Genomic DNA, 25,049 nt, shown 5'->3' on the forward strand with positions numbered 1-25,049 from the left:
GGTGCAGGGGGCATCAGAGGGAGAGGGGAATATAATGATGCAGGGGGCATCAGAGGGAGGGGGGAATATAATGATGCAGGGGGCATCAGAGGGAGAGGGGAATATAATGATGCAGGGGGCATCAGATGGAGGGGGGGGGGATATAATGGTGCAGGGGGCATCAGAGGGAGGGGGAATATAATGATGCAGGGGGCATCAGAGGGAGGGGGGATATAATGGTGCAGGGGGCATCAGAGGGGGAATATAATGGCACAGGGGCATCAGGGGGGAAAAATAATGGCGCAGGGGGCATCAGAGGTGGGAAATATAATGGTGCAGGGGGCATCCGAGTATTCTGATTTAATTGCTGTGCTGGCACTTTGAGGGAAAATAAGTTGGCGTGCATTACTGTTAGGGCACTCGGGCTCAAAAAGGTTCGTCATCACTGGTATAAGGTAAATCCTTGCCAATGCAGAATTGCACTGGGTTTATTAGGAGCCGCACATATCTGAATAAGTCTAGGCCAGGATTTCCCAACCAGGGTGCCTACAGATAATGCAAAACTACAAGCCTTTGGCTGTCCGGGCATGCTGGGAGTTGTAGTTTTGCAACACCTGGAGGCCCCCTGGTTTGGAAACACTGGTCTAGGCGCATGTGAAGCTGCCCTGTGCAACAGCCTCAGAAATCTACATCAGCTCAGAGCTGGCATAGTTATTTTAGTGCAATTTACCCCTGTTGGCAAGTGTAAACTTTAGCAAATTAGGCACGGGGGCGCGGGGGCGCGGGGGGCTCTGCAGACAGTCCCGCCAACTTGGCAAGCACAGCAGAGAATGGCAAAAAGTCGAAAAATGTGTGACCTTCTAATGATCTGCGCTAGGTGCAGATTAGATACATGTCCTTCTTTGTTTACAGTTATAACATTTTTATCGCTCTAATGCATTTAAATAAAAGGAAATTTTGTAAAGGGTATTTAAAAAAAATTAAATAATAGTAATAAAAATAAAAATAATATATTAGGGGACAGTACAGAGATCTCTCCCATGATCTATTTATACCCAGGACTGTATCTATAACAAGGGGGCATCCTCTACGTCTAGAGGAAAGAAGGTTTCTACACCAGCACAGACGGGGGTTCTTTACTGTAAGAGCAGTGAGACTGTGGAACTCTCTGCCTGAGGAGGTGGTCATGGTGAACACAATAACAAAAAAGTTCTGGAAAGTAATAACAGAACGTTGATCCAGGGATTTTTTTTATTTTTATGCCATATTGGAGTTGGAAAGGTTTTTTTTCCCCTGATATGGGGCAATTGGAATTTGCCTCATAAGGGATTTTTACCTTTCTCTGGAGCAACACAGTAGGGACACTATTGGGATATAGGTTCAACTTGAGGGAATCTTTTTTATTTTTATACATTTTTTTATTTTTTTTTAGCCTTATGAACTATGGGGGGAGATTTATCAAATCCTGTCCAGAGGTAAAGTTACTGAGTTGCCCATAGCAACCAATCAGATCGCTTCTTTCATTTCTGAAAAGGCCTCTGCAAAATGAAAGTAGTGATCTGATTGGTTGCTATGGGCAACCCAGCAACTTTTCCTTTGGACGGGTTTTGATAAATCTCCCCCATGATACTGCAACCTGTATTGTCCATAGGACGTAGTAACAATCAGCAAAGCCCTGATAATAAACAAGCACTTCGGCGGAGGTGCGTATATTTGAAGTCCCTACAATCATAACATGAATAAAGAAGATGATCGCACTCACCGCGCCGGTACCACAGCAGTCAGTGCCATCATCTTTCTTCATGTTATGAGAAATGCTACAATGATTTATCGATGTTTGGTGCATAATTCGTACAAAATCAGCATAATACACTGCTCAAAATAATAAAGGGAACACTTAAACAACACAATGTAACTCCAAGTCACTGACACTTCTGTGAAATCCCACTGTCCACTCAGGAAGAAACACTGATTGACAATCAATTTCACATGCTGTTGTGCAAATGGAACAGACAACAGGTGGAAATTATAGGCAATTAGCAAGACACCCCCAATAAAGGAGTAGTTCTGCAGGTGGTCACCACAGACCACTTCTCAGTTTCTATGCTTCCTGGCTGATGTTTTTGTCACTTTTGAATGCTGGCGGTGCTTTCACTCTAGTGGTAGCATGAGACGGAGTCTACAACCCACACAAGTGGCTCAGGTAGTGCAGTTCATGCAGCATGGCACATGTGAGCTGTGGCAAGAAAGTTTGCTGTGTCTGTCAGCATAGTGTCCAGAGCATGGAGGCGCTACCAGGAGACAGGCCAGTACATCAGGAGACGTGGAGGAGGCCGTAGGAGGGCAACAACCCAGCAGCAGGACTGCTGCCTCCGTCTTTGTGCAAGGACGAGCACTGCCAAAGCCCTGCAAAATGACCTCCAGCAGCCCACAAATGTGCACGTGTCCACTCAAACAGACAGAAACAGACTCCATGAGGGTGGTATAAGGGCCCGATGACCACAGGTGGGGGTTGTGCTTACAGCCCAACACCCGACAGGATGTTTGGCATTTGCCAGAGAACACCAAGATTGGTAATTTCCCCACTGGCTCCCTGTGCTCTTCACAGATGAAAGCAGGTTCACACTGAGCACATGCGACAGACGTGACAGAGTCTGGAGACACTGTGGAGAACGTTCTGCTGCCTGCAACATCCTCCAGCATGACCAGTTTGGCGGTGGGTCAGTAATGGTGTGAGGTGGCATTTCTTTGGGGGGGGGGGGGGTTAGCACAGCCCTCCATGTGCTTGCCAGAGGTATCCTGACTGCCATTAGGTGTCAAGATGAGATCCTCAGACCCCTTGTGAGACCATATGCTGGTGCGGTTGGTCCTGGGTTCCTCCTAATGCAAGACAATGCTAGACCTCATGTGGCTGGAGTGTGTCAGCAGTTCCTGCAAGAGGAAGGCATTGATGCTATGGACTGGCCCGCCCGTTCCCCAGACCTGAATCCGATTGAGCACATCTAGGACTTCATGTCTCGCTCCATCCACCAACGCCACCACAGACTGTCCAGGAGTTGGCGGATGCTTTAGTCCAGGTCTGGGAGGACATCCCTCAGGAGACCATCCTCCACCTCATCAGGAGCATGCCCAGGCATTGTAGGGAGGTCATACGGGCATGTGGAGGCCACACACACTACTGAGCCTCATTGGGACTTGTTTTAAGGACATTACATAAAGTTGGATCAGCCTGTAGTGGGGTTTTCCACTGTGATTTTGAGGGTTACTCCATATCCAGACCTCCATGGGTTGATACATTTGATTTCCATTGATAATTTTTGTGTGATTTTGTTGTCAGCGCATTCAACTGTGTAAAGACGAAAGTATTTCATACGATTAGTTCATTCATTCAGGTCTAGGATGTGTTATCTTAGCGTTCCCTTTATTTTTTTGAGCAGTGTATAATATCTCCACCCCATAATACTGCCCCATTCCTTTCATGTCATCCAGAGCTGAGCTATTCCACACACGCACAGTAAGTAGGTCACACACCACACACTGCATAAGGTACAATGGCGCGGAAGGAAGAGCAGACAACAGGAGCGACAGAACTGGAGCCACAATGGACAGAACTAGTGATCACACGGCCTGCAACGTCTCCCCAGCCGCTGATTGATCATGTATTATATAAGGATATATGTAAGTGTTGCTGAGAATGCTGGGAGTTGTAGTTTTGCAACAGCTGGAGGCACCCTGGTTGGGAAACACTGATATATGTATATGGTGGCATTTTGTTATGTAAAAGTTTTTTGGGGCATATATCAAACCTATCCACAGGCGGTTGTGCTGGTATATATCATAGATATATACATACATACATATACACACAAATATGTGTGTGTGTGTGTGTGTGTGTGTGTATATATATGAGATATATATATACATATACATTAGGGATCGACCGATATCGTTTTTTAGGGCCGATACAGATAATCGGTGGAGGTTAGGGCCGATAACTTATACCGATATTCCGGTATAAGTTATCGGCTATTTATCCCCCTGCGACACCGCTGCAGATCATTGATTTAAAGCGGGCGCTTTAAATCAATGCACTGCAGTGGCTTTCGCGGTGCCACAGGCCGCCGCCACCCGCTACTCTCCCCCTGCCTGATCGGGGGTCCTGAGATCTATCACCGCCACCGCTCCCCCCGCCGCGCTGCACCGCGCCTAGGAGTGCCTCACGCTGTTGCAAAACTACAACTCCCAGGATGCTGGGATTTGTAGTTTTGCAACAGCTGGAGGGCCTACTGTAGGTCCGGGGAGGGTGGTCCGGGCCATCCATCCTTCCTTCCTGTAGTGTCCGGCGGCATTCTGGGTGGAGGGTGAACCGGTCTGGACTGTCCTTCTCCGGGGGTCCTCTTCTCCACTCCGAGCAGGCTCCGGCCTAGTAACGCTGCATAGACGCCGCTGCGCAGCGATGCACCTGACGTCACGGCGTCTATGCAGCATACTAGGCCGGAGCCTGCCCGGAGTGGAGAAGAGGACCCCCGGAGAAGGAGGACAGCCTGGACCGGTTCACCGTCCACCCAGAATGCCGCTGGACACTACAGGAAGGAAGGATGGATGGCCCGGACCACCCCCATTACGGGTAAGTTAAATTTTTTTTATTGACTCGGAGGGTGGGGGAGGGGCCCGACCGGTATAGCGATATGGGCAAAAATCCATACCGGTATACCGCCCAGCACTACGGTGGGAGGTGCGACGCGGTGCGGTGGGTCGGGGGGGCGGTGCGGGAGGCATTATCGGCAAGGTAATTGCCGATATCGATAATGCCCAAAATCGTGATTATTGGCCGATAATCGGTCGATCCCTAATATACATACATACACACATGTATAAAGCCTGCAGGGCTGTGTTTGTGTGAGGGGCGGAAGTAATTATCGCTCCCTGCACTTCCAGGTGGGGCTTATTGGGAACAGGTGGGGGCGTGTGTATATAACTCCCCCCCCCCCCCCTCTCCTACAGGGGCGGAGCACGTGTCGTTTATGGAACCCTCCCTTATGTTATGCCTTCACTATAGGGCGCACCCCCATTGCGAGGTTAAGGCACAACTCAGACCGCTATGCTCGGGCAAGATCTTGTATAGGTATGTAGGCAATCTTTCCTGTCACATGTATGGAGCCCTGAGCACGAATATATATATATATATATATATATATATATATATATATATATATATATATATATAAATGTTTTTATTGAACACCGGAGTTGATGATCGAGGAGTCCCAGGGCAAGGTGTTATAAGGTCATATGGGGGGGGGGGGGGGGTGGACTAAGGGAACTTGCCAGTGTTTGGATTGGTTTTTCTTTTTAGAGGCATCTCATCACAAAAACCTGTTTCACATTGGCACTAGGATATGTTCACTGCTCGGAGATTCTGCTGATCGAATCTAACATTGGGGTAAATGGGTTTTCCACTGACCCATTCAACCTGCAAAAATTCTATAATGTATATTAAAGGGGTACTCCGGTGGAAAACATTTTATTTTAAATCAACTGGTGCCAGAAAGTTAAACAGATTTGTAAATCCGTTTAGTACTTAGCTGCTGTATGTTCCATAGGAAGTTCTTCTCTTTGAATTTCCTTTCTGTCTGACCGCAGTGCTCTCTGCTGACACCTCTGTCCATGTCAGGAACTGTCCAGAGCAGGAGAAAATCCCCATAGCAAACCTCTCATGCTCTGGACAGTTCCTGACATGGACAGAGGTGTCAGCAGAGAGCACTGTGGTCGGACAGAAAGGAAATTCAAAAAGAAAAGAACTTCCTCAGGAACATACAGCAGCTGATAAGTACTGGAAGGGTTAAGATTTTTAAATAGAAGTAATTTACAAATCTGTTTAACTTTCTGGCACAAGTTGATTAAAAAAAAAAAATTATATATATATATATATATATATATATATATATATGTTTTCCAGTGGAGTACCCCTTTAATCTATAAAAAATAAATAGCTAAAAACTGCAGCATTAAATGTCCTGCAATGAATTTCCAAGCGGATTCCACAGAAAGAATTGAACTGTCCACCGGAAGCACGATGCAGCAGAATCCCATTAAAAACAACAGGGATTTGCTGCAACGGAATTTCTAAGCAGAATTTTTCGAAAATTCCACCGTGTTACTGTCTTCTGCAGCAAATACACCATGTGTGACATAAAACAGTAGAGAAGAGTCTCTGTCCCCTCCACCGCCCCTCACACATCACAAGCAGCTCTGCTATATACACCGTGGGGGAGATTTATCAAAACCTGTGCAGAGGAAAAAATGCTGAGTTGCCCATAGCAACCAATCAGATGGCTTCTTTCATTTTTAAAAAGGCCTCTGGAAACTGAAAGAAGCGATGTGATTGGTTGCTATGGGCAGCGTAGCAACTTTTCTTCTGGACGGGTTTTGATAAATCTCCCCCCGTGTGTGCAGCGATGGGCACGACATTTCCATTCAGGATGAGTCACTGCTATTCCGACGTGCATTCCCATACCCACTGATCAGATGAGAGGGAGATCAGCGTGCCCACAGCAACCCATCTGCTGAACGAAAACAGGACGTGGCAGAACAAACACCTTTTTACTATTACCCAATATTTATATGATATACTAGGAGAATATATCCATTGCTATTAGACCTTATAACAGTGTTTCCCCAAGCAAGGTGCCTCCAGCTGTTGCAAAACTATAACTCCCAGCATGCCCGTACAGCCTTTGGCTGTTCCGGGAAGGCTGAGAGTTGTAGTTTTGCAACAGCTTAAGACCAATGTGCCTCCAGCTGTTGCAAAACTACAACTCGCAGCATGCCCAGGGAGCCTCCAGCTGTTGCAAATCTACAACTCTCAGCATGCTCGGACAGCCATTGGCACCTCCTGCTGTTACTATAACTCTCAGCATGCCCAGACAGCCATTGGCACCTCCAGTTGTTTCAAACCTACAACTCCCAACATGCCTGGACAGCCTTTGGCTGTCCGGGCATGCTGGGAGTTGTAGTTTTGCAACAGCTGAAACCAGTGAGCCTCCAGCTGTCGCAAAACCATAACTCTCAGCCTTCCCGGACAGCCTTTGGCTGTCCGGGAAGGCTGAGGGTTGTAGTTTTGTAACAGCTTAAGACCAGTGTGCCTCCAGCTGTTGCAATACTACAACTCCCAGCATGCCCAGTAAGCCTCCAGCTGTTGCAAAACTACAACTCTCAGCATGCCCAGACAGCCTTTGGCACCTCCTGCTGTTGCAAAACTATAACTCCCAGCATGCCCAGACAGCCATTGGCACCTCCAGTTGTTTCAAACCTACAACTCCCAACATGCCCGGACAGCCTTTGGCAACAGCTGAAACCAGTGTGCCTCCAGCTGTTGCAAAACTACAACTCCCAGCATGCCCAGTAAGCCTCCAGCTGTTGCAAAACTACAACTCTCAGCATGCCCAGACAGCCTTTGGCACCTCCTGCTGTTGCAAAACTATAACCTACACTATAACACTACAACTATGCCTCCAGCTGTTGCAAAACTACAACTCCCAGCATGCCCAGTAAGCCTCCAGCTGTTGCAAAACTACAACTCTCAGCATGCCCAGACAGCCTTTGGCACCTCCTGCTGTTGCAAAACTATAACCTACACTACAACTATGCCTCCAGCTGTTGCAAAACTACAACTCCCAGCATGCCCAGTAAGCCTCCAGCTGTTGCAAAACTACAACTCTCAGCATGCCCAGACAGCCTTTGGCACCTCCTGCTGTTGCAAAACTATAACTCCCAGCATGCCCAGACAGCCATTGGCACCTCCAGTTGTTTCAAACCTACAACTCTCAACATGCCCGGACAGCCTTTGGCAACAGCTGAAACCAGTGAGCCTCCAGCTGTTGCAAAACTACAACTCTCAGCCTTCCCGGACAGCCAAAGGCTGTCCGGGAAGGCTGAGAGTTGTAGTTTTGTAAAAGCTTGAGACCAGTGTGCCTCCAGCTGTTGCAAAACTGCTGGAAGTTGTTGTTTTGCAACAGGTGGAGGCACCCTGCTTGGGAAACACTGCCTCATGGCCTCATGTTATTTTGATGGGGGAGAAATGTATGGAAACTCTCATGGAGATTAGTATATCATCTATATAGAAGTAAGCCACGGGTTTGATGGAGAGGTTGGCAAATAGCGGTGCCATTGTGCCACCCATGGTGGTTCCAGTACATTTCAGGTATATTCCTCCATAGTATATTAGCAAAATAATTAGCTGCTAGTGTATAACTATTCATTCCAATACTCCAGAATATCATGGGATTATAGGGGTATTTTTTGGGAGCTGATGTTAAACATGTCGATCTGGAAATGAAGAGTTTATTGATGACATTTACCGCACACGTCACCCGTCTCCTCCTTGTTAAAGCGGACTCGGCTGCTTCAATGTCGAATTCACTTTCATCCCGAATCCGCTGGCGTCACTAACGGGTTTTCAGCCCATCGAGGTGCTAAAAAGCAATCGCTTAATATCTGGTTGACTATCACCGGGCCGAGTGTGTATAGGACGAGCTGAGTCACCGCGAGGTCTACAAGGAAGCATCAATCTGCACATAGGATTAGTAATGCAGATTGCGTACTGGGGGTGATCACGGCCTTCACAGGAGCGGATACTAGATCAGATACTTAACCCCTATCCTGTGTATTAATTGTCAGTGGACATCCCCTTTAAATCCCATTCAGATTCCCATACAGGATCCTCTTTGCCAGCAGCCACGCCGTAACCACACCATAGCCAGCAGCCACACAAGAACCCACACTGTAACCACACCATAGCCGGCAGCCACGCCGTAGCCACACCATAGCCGGCAGCCACGCCGTAGCCACACCATAGCCGGCAGCCACGCCGTAGCCACACCATAGCCGGCAGCCACGCCGTAGCCACACCATAGCCGGCAGCCACGCCGTAGCCACACCATAGCCGGCAGCCACGCCGTAGCCACACCATAGCCGGCAGCCACGCCGTAGCCACACCATAGCCGGCAGCCACGCCGTAGCCACACCATAGCCGGCAGCCACGCCGTAGCCACACCATAGCCGGCAGCCACGCCGTAGCCACACCATAGCCGGCAGCCACGCCGTAGCCACACCATAGCCGGCAGCCACGCCGTAGCCACACCATAGCCGGCAGCCACGCCATAGCCACACCATAGCCGGCAGCCACGCCGTAGCCACACCATAGCCGGCAGCCACGCCGTAGCCACACCATAGCCGGCAGCCACGCCGTAGCCACACCATAGCCGGCAGCCGCGCCGTAGCCACACCAGCAGCCACAGCATGACCAGCAACCACACGGTGACCAGCACCCAAGCCGTAATCACACCATAGCCACAACATAACCAGCACCCACATCGCAACCACACAGTATCCAGCACCCACACTATACCCACACCACAGCCAGCAGCCACACCGTAACCACACCGTAACCAGCAACCACACCGTAACCACACCATAGCCACACCATAACCAGCACCCCCACTGTAACCAGGTGTTACCCAACCAGTGTGCCTCCAGCTGTTGCAAAACTACAACTCCGAGCATGCTCAGACAGGCGACGGCTGTCCGAGCATGCTGAGAGTTGTAGTTTTGCAACAGCAGTAGGCACCCTGGTTGGGAAACACTGCTGTAACCACACCAAAGCCAGTGCACACACCATAGCCAGCATCAGTATATGTGACTATAAACACGACCAGAACATATTTTTACCATCTAGAAAATAACAATGAAGTCCTCCATCCAATGACAGCAAGCAGGGATCTTGAAAACTGTAAGGACTTAGTAAAACTTCTCATTACATAACAACAAAAAAAGAAGATTTGCTGAAAGCAGAGAACATTCTCCCAGCAGGTCCCCACCACCCACCAGCCTTGGCTGCCATGTTTCTCCAGGCTCTGTGCAGGATTACTGAATGGAGGAGACACAAGTGCCAGGGACACCCACACTCCTCACATGGCAGATTCTGGCAGTGCCCGCGCACGTTGGCTTCAGCAGACAAGAATCACAAGAATCAGTCCAAGAAATGCTTATAGGACAGACAAATAATAAAGGTTTATGTCAGCAAAGGGGGCGCTACAGCAGGACAACCAGCAACCCATAGACCCCCCCATTCGCCTCTGTATCCTGACTAACAGGGTGACCGCGGACAATGCTCTGCACAGTACGGGGCTCCGCACTATTATACTGTGGGTGTAATGTCGGTTCTGCAATTCCCAACAAGTCTGTAGATATTTATTACTAGGAGGAGTAAAATAGATGGAGGAGTCCTCCCGTCACCATGGAAACTCCTCAGCACTCATGGCCGGATATAATCAGACCACAGGACCCTCTCCTGCCCCTATGGCTTAAAGTGCTGTCTGTCAACCTCTGGCTCTTCAGCAGTTGCAAAACTACAACTCCCATCGTGCTCCGTCAGTCATAGGGCAGTGGTACCCAAGCAGTGGCTCTACAGCAGTTGTGAAACTACAACTCCCATCATGCTGTGCTAACAGCGGAGAAGTGTTCCTCAAGCTGTGGCTATCCAAATGTTGCAAAACTACAGCTCCCATCATGCATGGACAGCCGAAGGACAGTGTTCCCCAACCTATGGCTTTGTAACTGTTTCAAAACTACAACTCCCATCATTCCTGCACAGCTGTAGAACAGGGTTTCCACCAACTGTGCCTCTACATTGGCTGCCAAACTACAACTCACATTATGCCCGGACAGCCTTAGGGCAGTGTTCCCCATCATATGGCTTTACCGCCATTGCAAAGCTACAACTCCCATCATTCCCTGACAGCCATAGAGCAGTGTTTCCCAACCTATGGCTCTAATGCAGTTGTAAAACTACAACTACCATCATTCCCCGACATCCATAAAGCAGTGTTCGCCAACCTGTGGCTCTACAGATAATACAAAACTACAACTCTCATCATACCCTGATGGCAGTGTTCGCCAACCTATGGATCTACAGCTGTTGCAGAACTACAACTCCCATCATACTTTAACAGTTACATGGCAGTGTTCTCCAACTTAGGGTATGTTCACACTGAGGAATTGGGGCGGAAATCAAGCAGAAATTTTCTGCCTCAAAATAGTCACTTTTCCACAAGAACTCACAGAGATTGGTGCGGAAATCGCGCAGAATTCCGCACGGAAATGCAGGTTTCATGCGGAGGAGGAGTATCAAGTATTTCTATTCATAAAAATATTATTTTTTCATGCACAAATTCCGCGCCAATTCCGCGTGGAAATGCTTCTGACTCAAAAAAAAATAATAATAACATTGATCTCGATGGGAGAACGACGCTGATTTTGCCTGAAAGAAAGAACATGTGTCACAGCGAGCGCTCCGGTCTCCACCTCTGGACCGGAGCGCCCGCTGCCTCTGTCCCCTGCTCCGGGGTCCCGGAGCGCGGGTCTCACTGTGGCAGGGACGCGGCTAGCGTGGCGGCTGGTCCCCGCTCACGCGCCGCGTCCCCCGTTAATCTTACCTGCTCCCCGCGCGGCGCTCTGTTCTCCTGGATCCCGGCACGTGCGGCCCCGCTCTCTAGGGCGCGCCGGCTGCAGTAAATTTAAAGGGCCAGCGCTGGTTGCTCACCTCCCACTGTGTTCTCCCAATAAAAGGCACCTGCCCCTTCCTGCCCTTGCCGGATCTTTGTGCCTAGTGCCTCTGAGAAAGCGTTCCCTACTGTGTTTATTGCCTTGCCAGTTGCCAAACCTATTGCTACCGTATACTCGCCTGTGAACCCTTGCTGCCTGCCCTGACCTCTGCCACGTCAGACTACGCTCTTGCCTGCTCCCTGTGTACCACGCCATATCAGCTGCCAGAGAGGTAGAGTTGCTACTGGAGGATACGACCTGGTGGTTACCGCCGCAGCAAGTCCATCCCGCCTGCGGCGGGCTCTGGTGAAAACCAGTAACCACTTAGAACCGGTCCTCTGGTACAACCCGCGTCATCGCCTCTCTGGTCCAGAGGATCCACTACCAGTCCTGCCGGCACGTGACAACATGTTCTTTCTTCAAGCGGAACAGACGTCCTCGTCAGAATTCTGCTTGAGGAAATTCCTCAGTGTGAACTGAGGGGCAGAAATTCTGCACAACTCTATGGGAATTTTCACTGCTGAATGAATTGGAGAGGAAAAAGCGAGCAGAATTACTCGTGGAAATTCCTCTCCAATTCCTCAGTGTGAATATACCCTTATGGATCTACAGCTGTTGCAAAACTACAACTCCCATCATACCCTAACAGTCATATGACAGTGTTCTTACCCCACACAAAACAGCTTCAAACATACCCCGAGTTGAACTTTTGCAGGTTTGGGGGGGGGGGGGGGGGGACACTGGCTTAGGCTATGTTCACACAGTGGAAATTTTGCAGAATTTCCGCCTGGAAAACATGGGCCGGAAATTCCGCAAAAAGCAGATGCCGGCAGAACATGATGGTGCTAAAACCTCTCAGAAATGTGCAGTGGCTATAGACGGCAATGCACTTCCGAGCGGATTTTGCTGAAATGAACATGCCAATTAGGAAATCAGTGAGTACTCCTGTATTTCCCCACCATATAGTGTCTCAGGCTGTTGCAAAACTACAAATGCGAGTTGTAGTGTTGCAACAGCTGGAGGCACCTTGGTTGGGAGCCACTGGAGTACACACTGTTTTTTTTTTTTTTTTTACAGAATCCATGCAGAAATCTCTGTCAAATCAGGCAGGTGTAAACAAGGATTCCCCCTCGTGATCAGCAGATCACAGCGGCACAGGGTCAAGGTGTTCAACTGTAATGTAGCACCCACTCAGGAGAAATGAAGGATTACACAGATCCTGATTAAATGAAGGGGACGTTCAAGTACTTGCCCCCTTGTAATGAGGATCCAGAACAGAAGACTTTGAAGTCCAGACAATACCACTAATAATATCACATACAGTCATGGCCGTAAATGTTGGCACCCCTGAAATTTTTCAAGAAAATGAAGTATTTCTCACAGAAAAGGATTGCAGTAACACATGTTTTGCTATACACGTGTTTATTCCCTTTGTGTGTATTGGAACTAAACCAAAAAAGGGAGGAAAAAAAAGCAAATTGGACATAATGTCACCAAACTCCAAAAATGGGCTGGACAAAATGATTGGCACCCTTTCAAAATTGTCGGAAAATAAGATTGTTTCAAGCATGTGATGCTCCTCTAATCTTACCTGCGGCAAATAATAGGTGTGGCCAATATAAAAGTCACACCTGAAAGCAGATAAAAAGGAGAGAAGTTCACATAGTCTTTGCATTGTGTGTCTGTGTGTGCCACACTAAGCATGAACAACAGAAAGAGGAGAGAGAACTGTCTGAGGACTCGAGAACCAAAATTGTGGAAAAATATCAACAATCTCAAGGTTACAAGTCCATCTCCAGAGATCTAGATTTGCCTTTGTCCACAGTGCGCAACATTATCAAGAAGTTTGCAACCCATGGCACTGTAGCTAATCTCCCTGGACGTGGACGGAAGAGAAATATTGATGAAAGGTGTCAACACAGGATAGTCCGGATGGTGGATAAGCAGCCCCAAACAAGTTCCAAAGATATTCAAGCTGTCCTGCAGGCTCAAGGAGCATCAGTGTCAATGCGAACTATCCATTGAAATTTAAATGAAATGAAACGTTATGGCAGGAGACCCAGGAGGACCCCACTATGGAGGAGACCCAGGAGGACCCAACTATGGAGGAGACCCAGGAGGACCCCACTGCTGACACAGAGACATAAAAAAGCAAGAATACATTTTGCCAAAATTAACTTGAGTAACCAAAATCCTTCTGGGAAAATGTGGACAGATGAGACCAAGATAAAGCTTTTTGGTAAAGCCCATCATTCTACTGTTTACCGAAAATGGAATGAGACCTACAAAATAAAGAACACAGTACCTACAGTGAAATATGGTGGAGGTCAATGATGTTTTGGGGTTGTTTTGCTGCCTCTGGCACTGGGTGCCTTGAATGTGTACAAGACATCATAAAATCTGAGGATTATCAATGGATTTTGGGTCGCACTGTACAGCCCAGTGTCAGAAAGCTGGGTTTGCGTCTGAAATCTTGGGTCTTCCAACAGGACAATGACCCCAAACATATGTCAAAATGCCCCCAGAAATGGATGGCAACAAAGTGCTGGAGAGTTCTGAAGTGGCAGCAATGAATCCAGATCTAAATTGATCACCTGTGGAGAGATCCTTAAATTACTGTTGGGAAAAGGCGCCTTCCAATAAGAGAAACCTGGAGCAGTTTACAAAGGAAGAGTGGTCCAACATTCCAGCTGAGAGGTGTAAGAAGCTTATTGATGGTTATAGGAAGCCACTGATTTCAGTTGTATTTTCCAAAGGGTGTGCAACAAAATATTAAGTTAAGGGTGCCAATAATTTTGTCCAGCCCATTTTATGGAGCTTTTATTCTCCTTTTTTGGTTTACTTCCAATACACACAAAAGGGAATAAACATGTGTATAGCAAAACAAGTGTTACTGCAATCCTTTACTGTGAGAAATAAGTTTTCTTGAAAAATTTCAGGAGGTGCCAACATTTACGGCCATGACTTTATTACGATAAACAATATTATGGGCGTACAGTTTATCCAATAAGACATGGAGATTACTATGGGGGTACAGTACAGTATATCCAATAAGACATGGAGATTACTATGGGGGTACAGTACAGTTTATCCAATAAGACATGGAGATTACTATGGGGGTACAGTACAGTATATCCAATAAGACATGGAGATTACTATGGGGGTACAGTACAGTATATCCAATAAGACATGGAGATTACTATGGGGGTACAATACAGTATATCCAATAAGACATGGAGATTATTATGGGGGTACAGTACAGCATATCCAAGACATGGAGATTACTATGGGGGTACAGTACAGTATATCCAATAAGACATGGAGATTACTATGGGGGTACAGTACAGTATATCTAAAGACATGGAGATTACTATGGGGGTACAGTATATCTAATAAGACATGGAGATTACTATGGGGGTACAGTATATATAAGACATGGAGATTACTATGGGGGTACAGTATATATAATAAGACATGGACATTACTATGGGGGTACAGTACAGTATATATAAGACATGGAGATTACTATGGGGTACAGTACAGTATATATATATATATATATATAAGACATGGAGATTACTATGAGGGGTACAGTATATATAAGACATGGAGATTACTATGGGGGTACAGTATATCTAATAAGACATAGATTACTATGGGGGTACAGTACAGTATATCCAATAAGACATGGAGATTACTATGGGGTACAGTACAGTGTATATAATAAGACATGGAGATTACTATGGGGGTACAGTACAGTATATATAAGACATGGAGATTACTATGGGGGTACAGTATATATAAGACATGGAGATTACTATGGGGTACAGTATATTTAATAAGACATGGAGATTACTATGGGGGTACAGTACAGTATATATAAGCCATGGAGATTACTATGGGGTACAGTACAGTATATATAATAAGACATGGAGATTACTATGGGGGTACAGTATATCTAAGACATGGAGATTACTATGGGGTACAGTACAGTATATAATAAGACATGGAGATTACTATGGGGGTACAGTACAGTATATAATAAGACATGGAGATTACTATGGGGGTACAGTACAGTATATATAATAAGACATGGAGATTACTATGGGGGTACAGTACAGTATATCTAAGAAGACATGGAGATTACTATGGGGGTACAGTACAGTATATAATAAGACATGGACATTACTATGGGGGTACAGTACAGTATATATAAGACATGGAGATTACTATGGGGTACAGTATATCCAATAAGACATGGAGATTACTATGGGGGTACAATACAGTATATCCAATAAGACATGGAGATTACTATGGGGGTACAGTACAGTATATATAAGACATGGAGATTACTATGGGGGGTACAGTACAGTATATCCAATAAGACATGGAGATTACTATGGGGGTACAGTACAGTATATCTAAGACATGGAGATTACTATGGGGGTACAGTACAGTATATCTAAGACATGGAGATTACTATGGGGGTACAGTACAGTATATCTAATAAGACATGGAGATTACTATGGGGGTACAGTACAGTATATCTAATAAGACATGGAGATTACTATGGGGGTACAGTACAGTATATCTAATAAGACATGGAGATTACTATGGGGGTACAGTACAGTATTTATAAGACATGGAGATTACTATGGGGGTACAGTACAGTATTTATAAAACATGGAGATTACTATGGGGGTACAGTACAGTATATCTAATAAGACATGGAGATTACTATGGGGTACAGTACAGTATATATATTAGACATGGAGATTACTATGGGGGTACAGTACAGTATATCTAATAAGACATGGAGATTACTATGGGGGTACAGTACAGTATATATAAGACATGGAGATTACTATGGGGGTACAGTACAGTATATCTAATAAGACATGGAGATTACTATGGGGGTACAGTACAGTATATCCAATAAGACATGGAGATTACTATGGGGGTACAGTACAGTATATCCAATAAGACATGGAGATTACTATGGGGGTACAGTACAGTATATCCAATAAGACATGGAGATTACTATGGGGGTACAGTACAGTATATCTAATAAGACATGGAGATTACTATGGGGGTACAGTACAGTATATCCAATAAGACATGGAGATTACTATGGGGGTACAGTACAGTATATCTAATAAGACATGGAGATTACTATGGGGGTACAGTACAGTATATCTAATAAGACATGGAGATTACTATGGGGGTACAGTACAGTATATATAAGACATGGAGATTACTATGGGGGTACAGTACAGTATATCTAATAAGACATGGAGATTACTATGGGGTACAGTACAGTATATCTTATAAGACATGGAGATTACTATGGGGGTACAGTACAGTATATCTAATAAGACATGGAGATTACTATGGGGGTACAGTACAGTATATATAAGACATGGAGATTACTATGGGGGTACAGTACAGTATATCTAATAAGACATGGAGATTACTATGGGGGTACAGTACAGTATATCCAATAAGACATGGAGATTACTATGGGGGTACAGTACAGTATATCTAATAAGACATGGAGATTACTATGGGGGTACAGTACAGTATATATAAGACATGGAGATTACTATGGGGGTACAGTACAGTATATCTAATAAGACATGGAGATTACTATGGGGGTACAGTACAGTATATATAAGACATGGAGATTACTATGGGGGTACAGTACAGTATATCTAATAAGACATGGAGATTACTATGGGGTACAGTACAGTATATATATAAGACATGGAGATTACTATGGGGGTACAGTACAGTATATCTAATAAGACATGGAGATTACTATGGGGGTACAGTACAGTATATATAAGACATGGAGATTACTATGGGGGTACAGTACAGTATATCTAATAAGACATGGAGATTACTATGGGGTACAGTACAGTATATATATAAGACATGGAGATTACTATGGGGGTACAGTATATCTAATAAAACATGGAGATTACTATGGGGGTACAGTACAGTATATATATAAGACATGGAGATTACTATGGGGGTACAGTACAGTATATCTAATAAGACATGGAGATTACTATGGGGGTACAGTACAGTATATGTAATAAGACATGGAGATTACTATGGGGGGTACAGTACAGTATATATAAGACATGGAGATTACTATGGGGGTACAGTACAGTATATCTAATAAGACATGGAGATTACTATGGGGGTACAGTACAGTATATGTAATAACACATGGAGATTACTATGGGGGTACAGTACAGTATATATAATAAGACATGGAGATTACTATGGGGGTACAGTACAGTATATCTAATAAGACATGGAGATTACTATGGGGGTACAGTACAGTATATCTAATAAGACATGGAGATTACTATGGGGGTACAGTACAGTATATCTAATAAGACATGGAGATTACTATGGGGGTACAGTATATATAAGACATGGAGATTACTATGGGGGTACAGTATATATAAGACATGGAGATTACTATGGGGGTACAGTACAGTATATCTAATAAGACATGGAGATTACTATGGGGGTACAGTACAGTATATGTAATAAGACATGGAGATTACTATGGGGGTACAGTACAGTATATCTAATAAGACATGGAGATTACTATGGGGGTACAGTACAGTATATGTAATAAGACATGGAGATTACTATGGGGGTACAGTACAGTATATCTAATAAGACATGGAGATTACTATGGGGGTACAGTACAGTATATGTAATAAGACATGGAGATTACTATGGGGGTACAGTACAGTATATATAAGACATGGAGATTACTATGGGGTACAGTACAGTATATATATAAAACATGGAGATTACTATGGGGGTACAGTATATCTAATAAGACATGGAGATTACTATGGGGTACAGTACAGTATATATATATATATATATAAGACATGGAGATTACTATGGGGGTACAGTATATCTAATAAGACATGGAGATTACTATGGGGGTACAGTACAGTATATCTAAGACATGGAGATTACTATGGGGGTACAGTACAGTATATCTAATAAGACATGGAGATTACTATGTGGGTACAGTACAGTATATCTAATAAGACATGGAGATTGCTATGGGGGTACAGTACAGTATATCTAAGACATGGAGATTACTATGGGGTACAGTACAGTATATCTAATAAGACATGGAGATTACTATGGGGTACAGTACAGTATATCTAATAAGACATGGAGATTGCTATGGGGGTACAGTACAGTATATCTAATAAGACATGGAGATTACTATGGGGGTACAGTACAGTATATATAAGACATGGAGATTACTATGGGGTCACAGTACAGTATATCCAATAAGACATGGAGATTACTATGGGGGTACAGTACAGTATATCTAATAAGACATGGAGATTGGTATGGGGGGTACAGTACAGTATATATAATAAGACATGGAGATTACTATGGGGTACAGTATATATAATAAGACATGGAGATTACTATGGGGGTACAGTATATCTAATAAGACATGGAGATTACTATGGGGGGTACAGTATATATAATAAGACATGGAGATTACTATGGGGGTACAGTATATCTAATAAGACATGGAGATTACTATGGGGGGTACAGTATATATAAGACATGGAGATTACTATGGGGGTACAGTACAGTATATCTAATAAGACATGGAGATTACTATGGGGGTACAGTACAGTATATATATAAGACATGGAGATTACTATGGGGGTACAGTACAGTATATCCAATAAGACATGGAGATTACTATGGGGGTACAGTACAGTATATCTAATAAGACATGGAGATTGGTATGGGGGTACAGTACAGTATATCTAATAAGACATGGAGATTGGTATGGGGGTACAGTACAGTATATGTAATAACACATGGAGATTACTATGGGGGTACAGTACAGTATATATAATAAGACATGGAGATTACTATGGGGGTACAGTACATCTAATAAGACATGGAGATTGGTATGGGGGTACAGTACAGCATATCCAATAAGACATGGAGATTACTATGGGGGTACAGTATATATAAGACATGGAGATTACTATGGGGGTACAGTATATATAATAAGACATGGACATTACTATGGGGGTACAGTACAGTATATATAAGACATGGAGATTACTATGGGGTACAGTATATATAAGACATGGAGATTACTATGGGGTACAGTACAGTATATCTAATAAAACATGGAGATTACTACAGTACAGTACAGTATATATATATAAGACATGGAGATTACTATGGGGGTACAGTACAGTATATGTAATAAGACATGGAGATTACTATGGGGGTACAGTACAGTATATCTAATAAGACATGGAGATTACTACAGTACAGTATATATATATATATATATAAGACATGGAGATTACTACAGTACAGTATATATATATATATAAGACATGGAGATTACTATGGGGGTACAGTACAGTATATATAAGACATGGAGATTACTATGGGGGTACAGTACAGTATATATAAGACATGGAGATTACTATGGGGTACAGTACAATGTTGTGAATTGAAAAACTACAACTCCCATCATGTCCAGACTCTGGGTATGACGGGAGTTGTATCTTTGCCCCACAGTATACATAGGAGACGCGGTTGCGGTAGAGCACAGTTCACACCAGCACATAACACAGTAGACGAACAGGACTGACAGCCATCACTCACCCACTTCCTTCTTCTCCTCTCTCAGCTGGGGGAACAGGAAGTCCCGGACCTGCCGAATGTCCTGGAAGCGGCAGAACTCCAGCAGGGTGCACGCCATCCTCCTCCCGGTACCGGTTCCCGGCTCCCGTCACCCTCCTCCAGCTGCGGACATCCACACCGGAAGTGCGTCATCCTGGTGAGTTGTCAGTGAGAAAGTCAGGAGAGCTCCGCGCATGCGCACACTTCGCTCCCTGCTTCCCAGTGACATAAATCTTATGCAGCTTTTTCTATTTCCATGGCGATAGAAGGGGGGAAGTCACATGACCAGCAAAACTTCCGCCGCTTGCGCCGTCATTTTTATTTTGGGCAAACTTTGCCAATACATACAATTTTCCCTTTAGGGATTGACGACAACTGGGGACATTTAGAGTTGGTACAATGTAACGGAACTGAAGCTGTGAAGAAGGAATGCAGTACAGTGGGAGTTCTTATAATGGAAAGGATAATCATTTCAATTCACTGACAGGAAGCAGGCACTGTGAAAGTAGCGAAAAAATCCTATGTAGGCAAAATATCAGAATAGTGCAATAGTACAGTGGGGCAAAAAAAGTCAGCCACCAATTGTGCAAGTTCTCCCACTTAAAGGGGTAGTCCAGTCGTGAAAAACTTATCCCCTATCCTAAGGATAGGGGATAAGTTTAAGATCGCGGGGCGTCCGACCGCTGGGGCCCCCTGCAATCTCTCTGTACGGGGGCCAGGCTCTCCGGCCAGTTAGCGAGTGTCGACCACCGCACAAAGCGGCGGCCGACACGCCCCCCTCAATACATCTCTATGGCAGAGCCGGAGATTGCCGAAGGCAGCGGTCGGAACCCCCGCGGTCGGAACCCCCGCGATCTGCAAACTATCCCCTATCCTTAGGATAGGGGATACGTATTTCACCACTGGATATCTCCTGTAAATGATGAGAGAGGCTGTAATTGTCATCATAGGTATACCTCAACTATGAAAGACATAATGAGAAAAAATATCCATAAAATCACATTGTCTGATTTAGAGATGAGCGAACTTACAGTAAATTTGATTCGTCACGAACTTCTCAGCTCGGCAGTTGATGACTTATCCTGCATATTATTTGGGCTGGAAAAGGTGGATACAGTCCTAGGAGACTCTTTCCTAGGACTGTATCCACCTTTTCCAGCCCATGGGAGCACCTGAAAGCTGAACTAATTTATGCACGATAAGTCATCAACTGCCGAGCTGAGAAGTTCGTGACGAATCTAATTTACTGTAAGTTCTCTCATCTCGAGTCTGATTATTTATTTGCAAATTCTGGTGGAAAATAAGTATTTGGTCAATAACAAAAGTTCATCTCAATACTTTGTTATATACCCTTTGTTGGTGATGACAGAGGTCAGACGTTTTCTGTAAGTCTTCTCAAGGTTTTCACACACTGTTGCTGGTATTTTGGCTCATTCCTCCATGCAGAGCTCCTCTAGAGCAGTGATGTTTTGGGGCTGTCGGTGGGCAACACGGACTTTCAACTCCCACCAAAGGTTTTCCATGGGGTTGAGATCTGGAAGCTGGATAGGCCACTCCAGGACCTTGAAATGTTTCTTACAAAGCCACTCCTTCATTGCCCGGGCAGTGTGTTTGGGATCATTGTCATGCTGAAAGACCCAGCCACGTTTTATCTTCAATGCCCTTGCTGAAGGAAGGAGGTTTTCACTCAAAATCTCACGATACATGTCCCCATTCATTCTTTCCTTTACACGGATCAGTCGTACTGGTCCCTTAGCAGAAAAACAGCCCTAAAGCATGATGGGGGTGATTTATCAAAACCTTTCCAGAGGAAAAGTTGCAGAGTTGCTCATATGAATCAATCAGATAGCTTCTTTAATTTTTGAAAAGGCCTCTGAAGAATAAAAGAAGCGATCTGATTGGTTGCTATGGGCAATTCAGCAACTTTTCCTCTGGACAGGTTTTGATAAAACTCCCCCGATATTTCCACCCCCATGCTTCACAGTAGGTATGGTGTTCTTTGGATGCAACTCAGTATTGTTTCTCCTCCAAACATGACGAGTTGAGTTTTTACCAAAAAGTTCTACTTTGGTTTCATCTGACCATATGACATTCTCCCAATACTCTTCTGGATCATCCAAATGCTCTCTAGCAAACTTCAGACGAGCCCGGACATGTACTGGCTTAAGCAGGGGGACACGTCTGGCACTGCATGATTTGAGTCCCTGGCAGTGTAGTGTGTTACTGATAGTAGCCTTTGTTACTTTGGTCCCAGCTCTCTGCAGGTCATTCACTAGGTCCCCCCGTGTGGTTCTGGGATTTTTGCTCACCGTTCTTGTGATCATTTGACACCATGGGGTTGGGATCTTTCATGGAGCCCCAGCTTGAGGGAGATTATCAGTGGTCTTGTGTGTCTTCCATTTTCTAATAATTGCTCCCACTGTTGATCTCTTCACACCAAGCTGCTTGCCTTTTGCAGATTCAGTCTGCCCAGCCTGGTGCAGGTCTACAATTTTGTTTCTGGTGTTCTTTGACAGCTCTTTGGTCTTGGCCATAGTGGAGTTTGGAGTGTGACTGTTTGAGGTTGTGGACAGGTGTCTTTTGTACTGATAACAAGTTCAAACAGGAGCCATTAATACAGGTAACGAGTGGAGGAGAGAGCAGACTCTTAGGCTAGGACTCCACTGAGATTTTTGCCCTGCAATTTCTGTGTCATAAAAACGCCAGAAAAAACGCCTGAAAAATTGCCACAGTTTTTCCCTACGTTTTTGCGTTCTTTCTGGCGTTTTTTCTTGCATTTTTACCATTGTGTGGAATTTGCCGGTTTTGGCCCCTTTGGCGTTTTTTTTTACAAAATAGTTGGGTACCAAAAAAAATGTATAAAAAGGATGCAGTAGGGATGTAAAAATGTATTTAACTAAATGTTTATTTTTTTTAACAACATTTTGATAAAAAATGTTATAAAGTGTGTGTGTGTGTGTGTGTGGTGTTTAACTTTTTTTTTTTAAACGTTTTTTATGTAGTACTACTACTCCCAGCATGGAACACACTGTTCCATGATGGGAGTAGTAGTACCTATACTATAGACATATCGCCCCGGGTCTCAGTCTGACACCCGATGCGATCGTCCATTATATAGCAGAGAAGCGGAGCGGCTCTATACAGCGCTCACATCTCTGCTCTATTCACATCACTGGCCGTTCATATTTTCCGCCCAGAGCTGTGATTGGCCGGACGGTTGCAGCCAATCACAGCTCTGAGGAAAAGATGAATGAATGAGTGGCCGGCCCAGAGTATAGTACAGAGCAGGGATGCGAGCGATGAATACAGCCGCTACATCTCTGCTATAGACAGGACGATCACAGCGGGTCTCAGTAGTGACACCCGCTGTAATGTGCCCTTAACTGCAGGTACTCCTACTCCCAACATGGAGCACACTCTGCTCCATGCTGGGAGCTGTAGTACCTGCATTAATAGACAGATCGCAGCGAGTGTAACTTCTGACACCTGCTTCGATCTGTCTATTAATACAGGTACTACAGCTCACAGAGTGTGCTCCATGTTGGGAGTAGTAGTAGGAAAGATCACAGCGGGTATCACTCCTGACACCCGCTGTGATCCTCCGGTATAATGTATGGATGCGGCCGGCGCTCTTATGGTCCCCTTCACGCCGTATATACACATTCTGATTTCTCACAGAGAGCTGTGATTGGCTGGAACCATCCGCCCAATCACAGCTCTCTGGGAGGAAATATGAATATGTGTATATATACGGCAGTGCAGGGACCATAGAAGAGTGGCCGGCCGCATCTATAAATTATACAGGTGGATCGCAATGGGCGATCTGTCAATTAGTACAGGTACTACTACTCCCATCACTACCTAAAAAAGGTAAAAAAATAAAGGGAAAAACACACACACACTACATTTGTACTATTGTCGGCTACATTTTTAGTGCTTTACCCGCGCACATAAATTGATCCCTGTTTAAAAATGAATAAACATTTCATAATAAAAAAGATAAATTTCGTTAGGTACAATTTTTTCCATCACTACTGTATTTTTTATTTTTTTTAATGGTACCCTACGACATTTTAATAAAAAAGGTATCTCCATCACTTTTTTGGATCGCTAAAGTCCAAAAAATAATAAAAACACCACGATTTCAGGGCAAAAAACGCCAAACTAGGTTGTCGGGCGTTTTGAAAATAAGATGCCTGATCGCGGGAGTCCCGCAGCTGGGGACCCCCGGAATCATGCACGCGGCACCCCGTCATGCACGCGGCACCCCATTTGTAATCAGACCCGGAGTATGTTCGCTCCGGGTCTGATTATGGTCGACCGCAGGGCGGGCGGCGTGTGACGTCACGCCTCCGCCCCCGTGTGACGTCACGCTCCGCCCCTCAATGCAAGCCGACGGGAGGGGGCGTGATAGCCGCCTGCCCTGCGGTCGACCATAATCAGACCCGGAGCGAACACACTCTGGGTCTGATTACAAACGGGGTGCCGCGTGCATGATCCCGGGGGTCCCCAGCTGCGGGACTCCCGCGATCAGGCATCTTATCACCTATCCTTTGGATAGGGGATAAGATGTTTAAGCACCGGAGTACCCCTTTAAAGAAGAAGTTACAGGTCTGTGAGAGCCAGAAATCTTGCTTGTTTGTAGGTGACCAAATACTTATTTTCCACCATAATTTGCAAATAAATTCAAAAAAATCAGACAATGTGATTTTATGGATATTTTTTCTCATCATGTCTCTCATAGTTGA

General features: G+C 45.0%; 1 protein-coding gene across 2 annotated transcripts in view; it reads right to left on the reverse strand.

The window, feature by feature from the left end:
• The window catches only part of RAB3GAP2 (RAB3 GTPase activating non-catalytic protein subunit 2), a 103,188-nt gene extending 82,716 nt beyond the window's left edge, over positions 1-20,472 (reverse strand). For both annotated transcript variants that reach the window (XM_056568376.1, XM_056568375.1), the window contains exon 1: positions 20,284-20,472. In XM_056568376.1, the coding sequence (XP_056424351.1) occupies positions 20,284-20,380 (97 nt within the window). In that variant the 5' untranslated portion in view covers positions 20,381-20,472. The remainder of the gene's footprint in view (positions 1-20,283) is intronic.
• Positions 20,473-25,049: the final 4,577 nt, after the last annotated feature.

This window comes from Hyla sarda, chromosome 3 (assembly GCF_029499605.1).
Source record: "Hyla sarda isolate aHylSar1 chromosome 3, aHylSar1.hap1, whole genome shotgun sequence".
Taxonomy (NCBI): Eukaryota; Metazoa; Chordata; class Amphibia; order Anura; family Hylidae; genus Hyla; species Hyla sarda.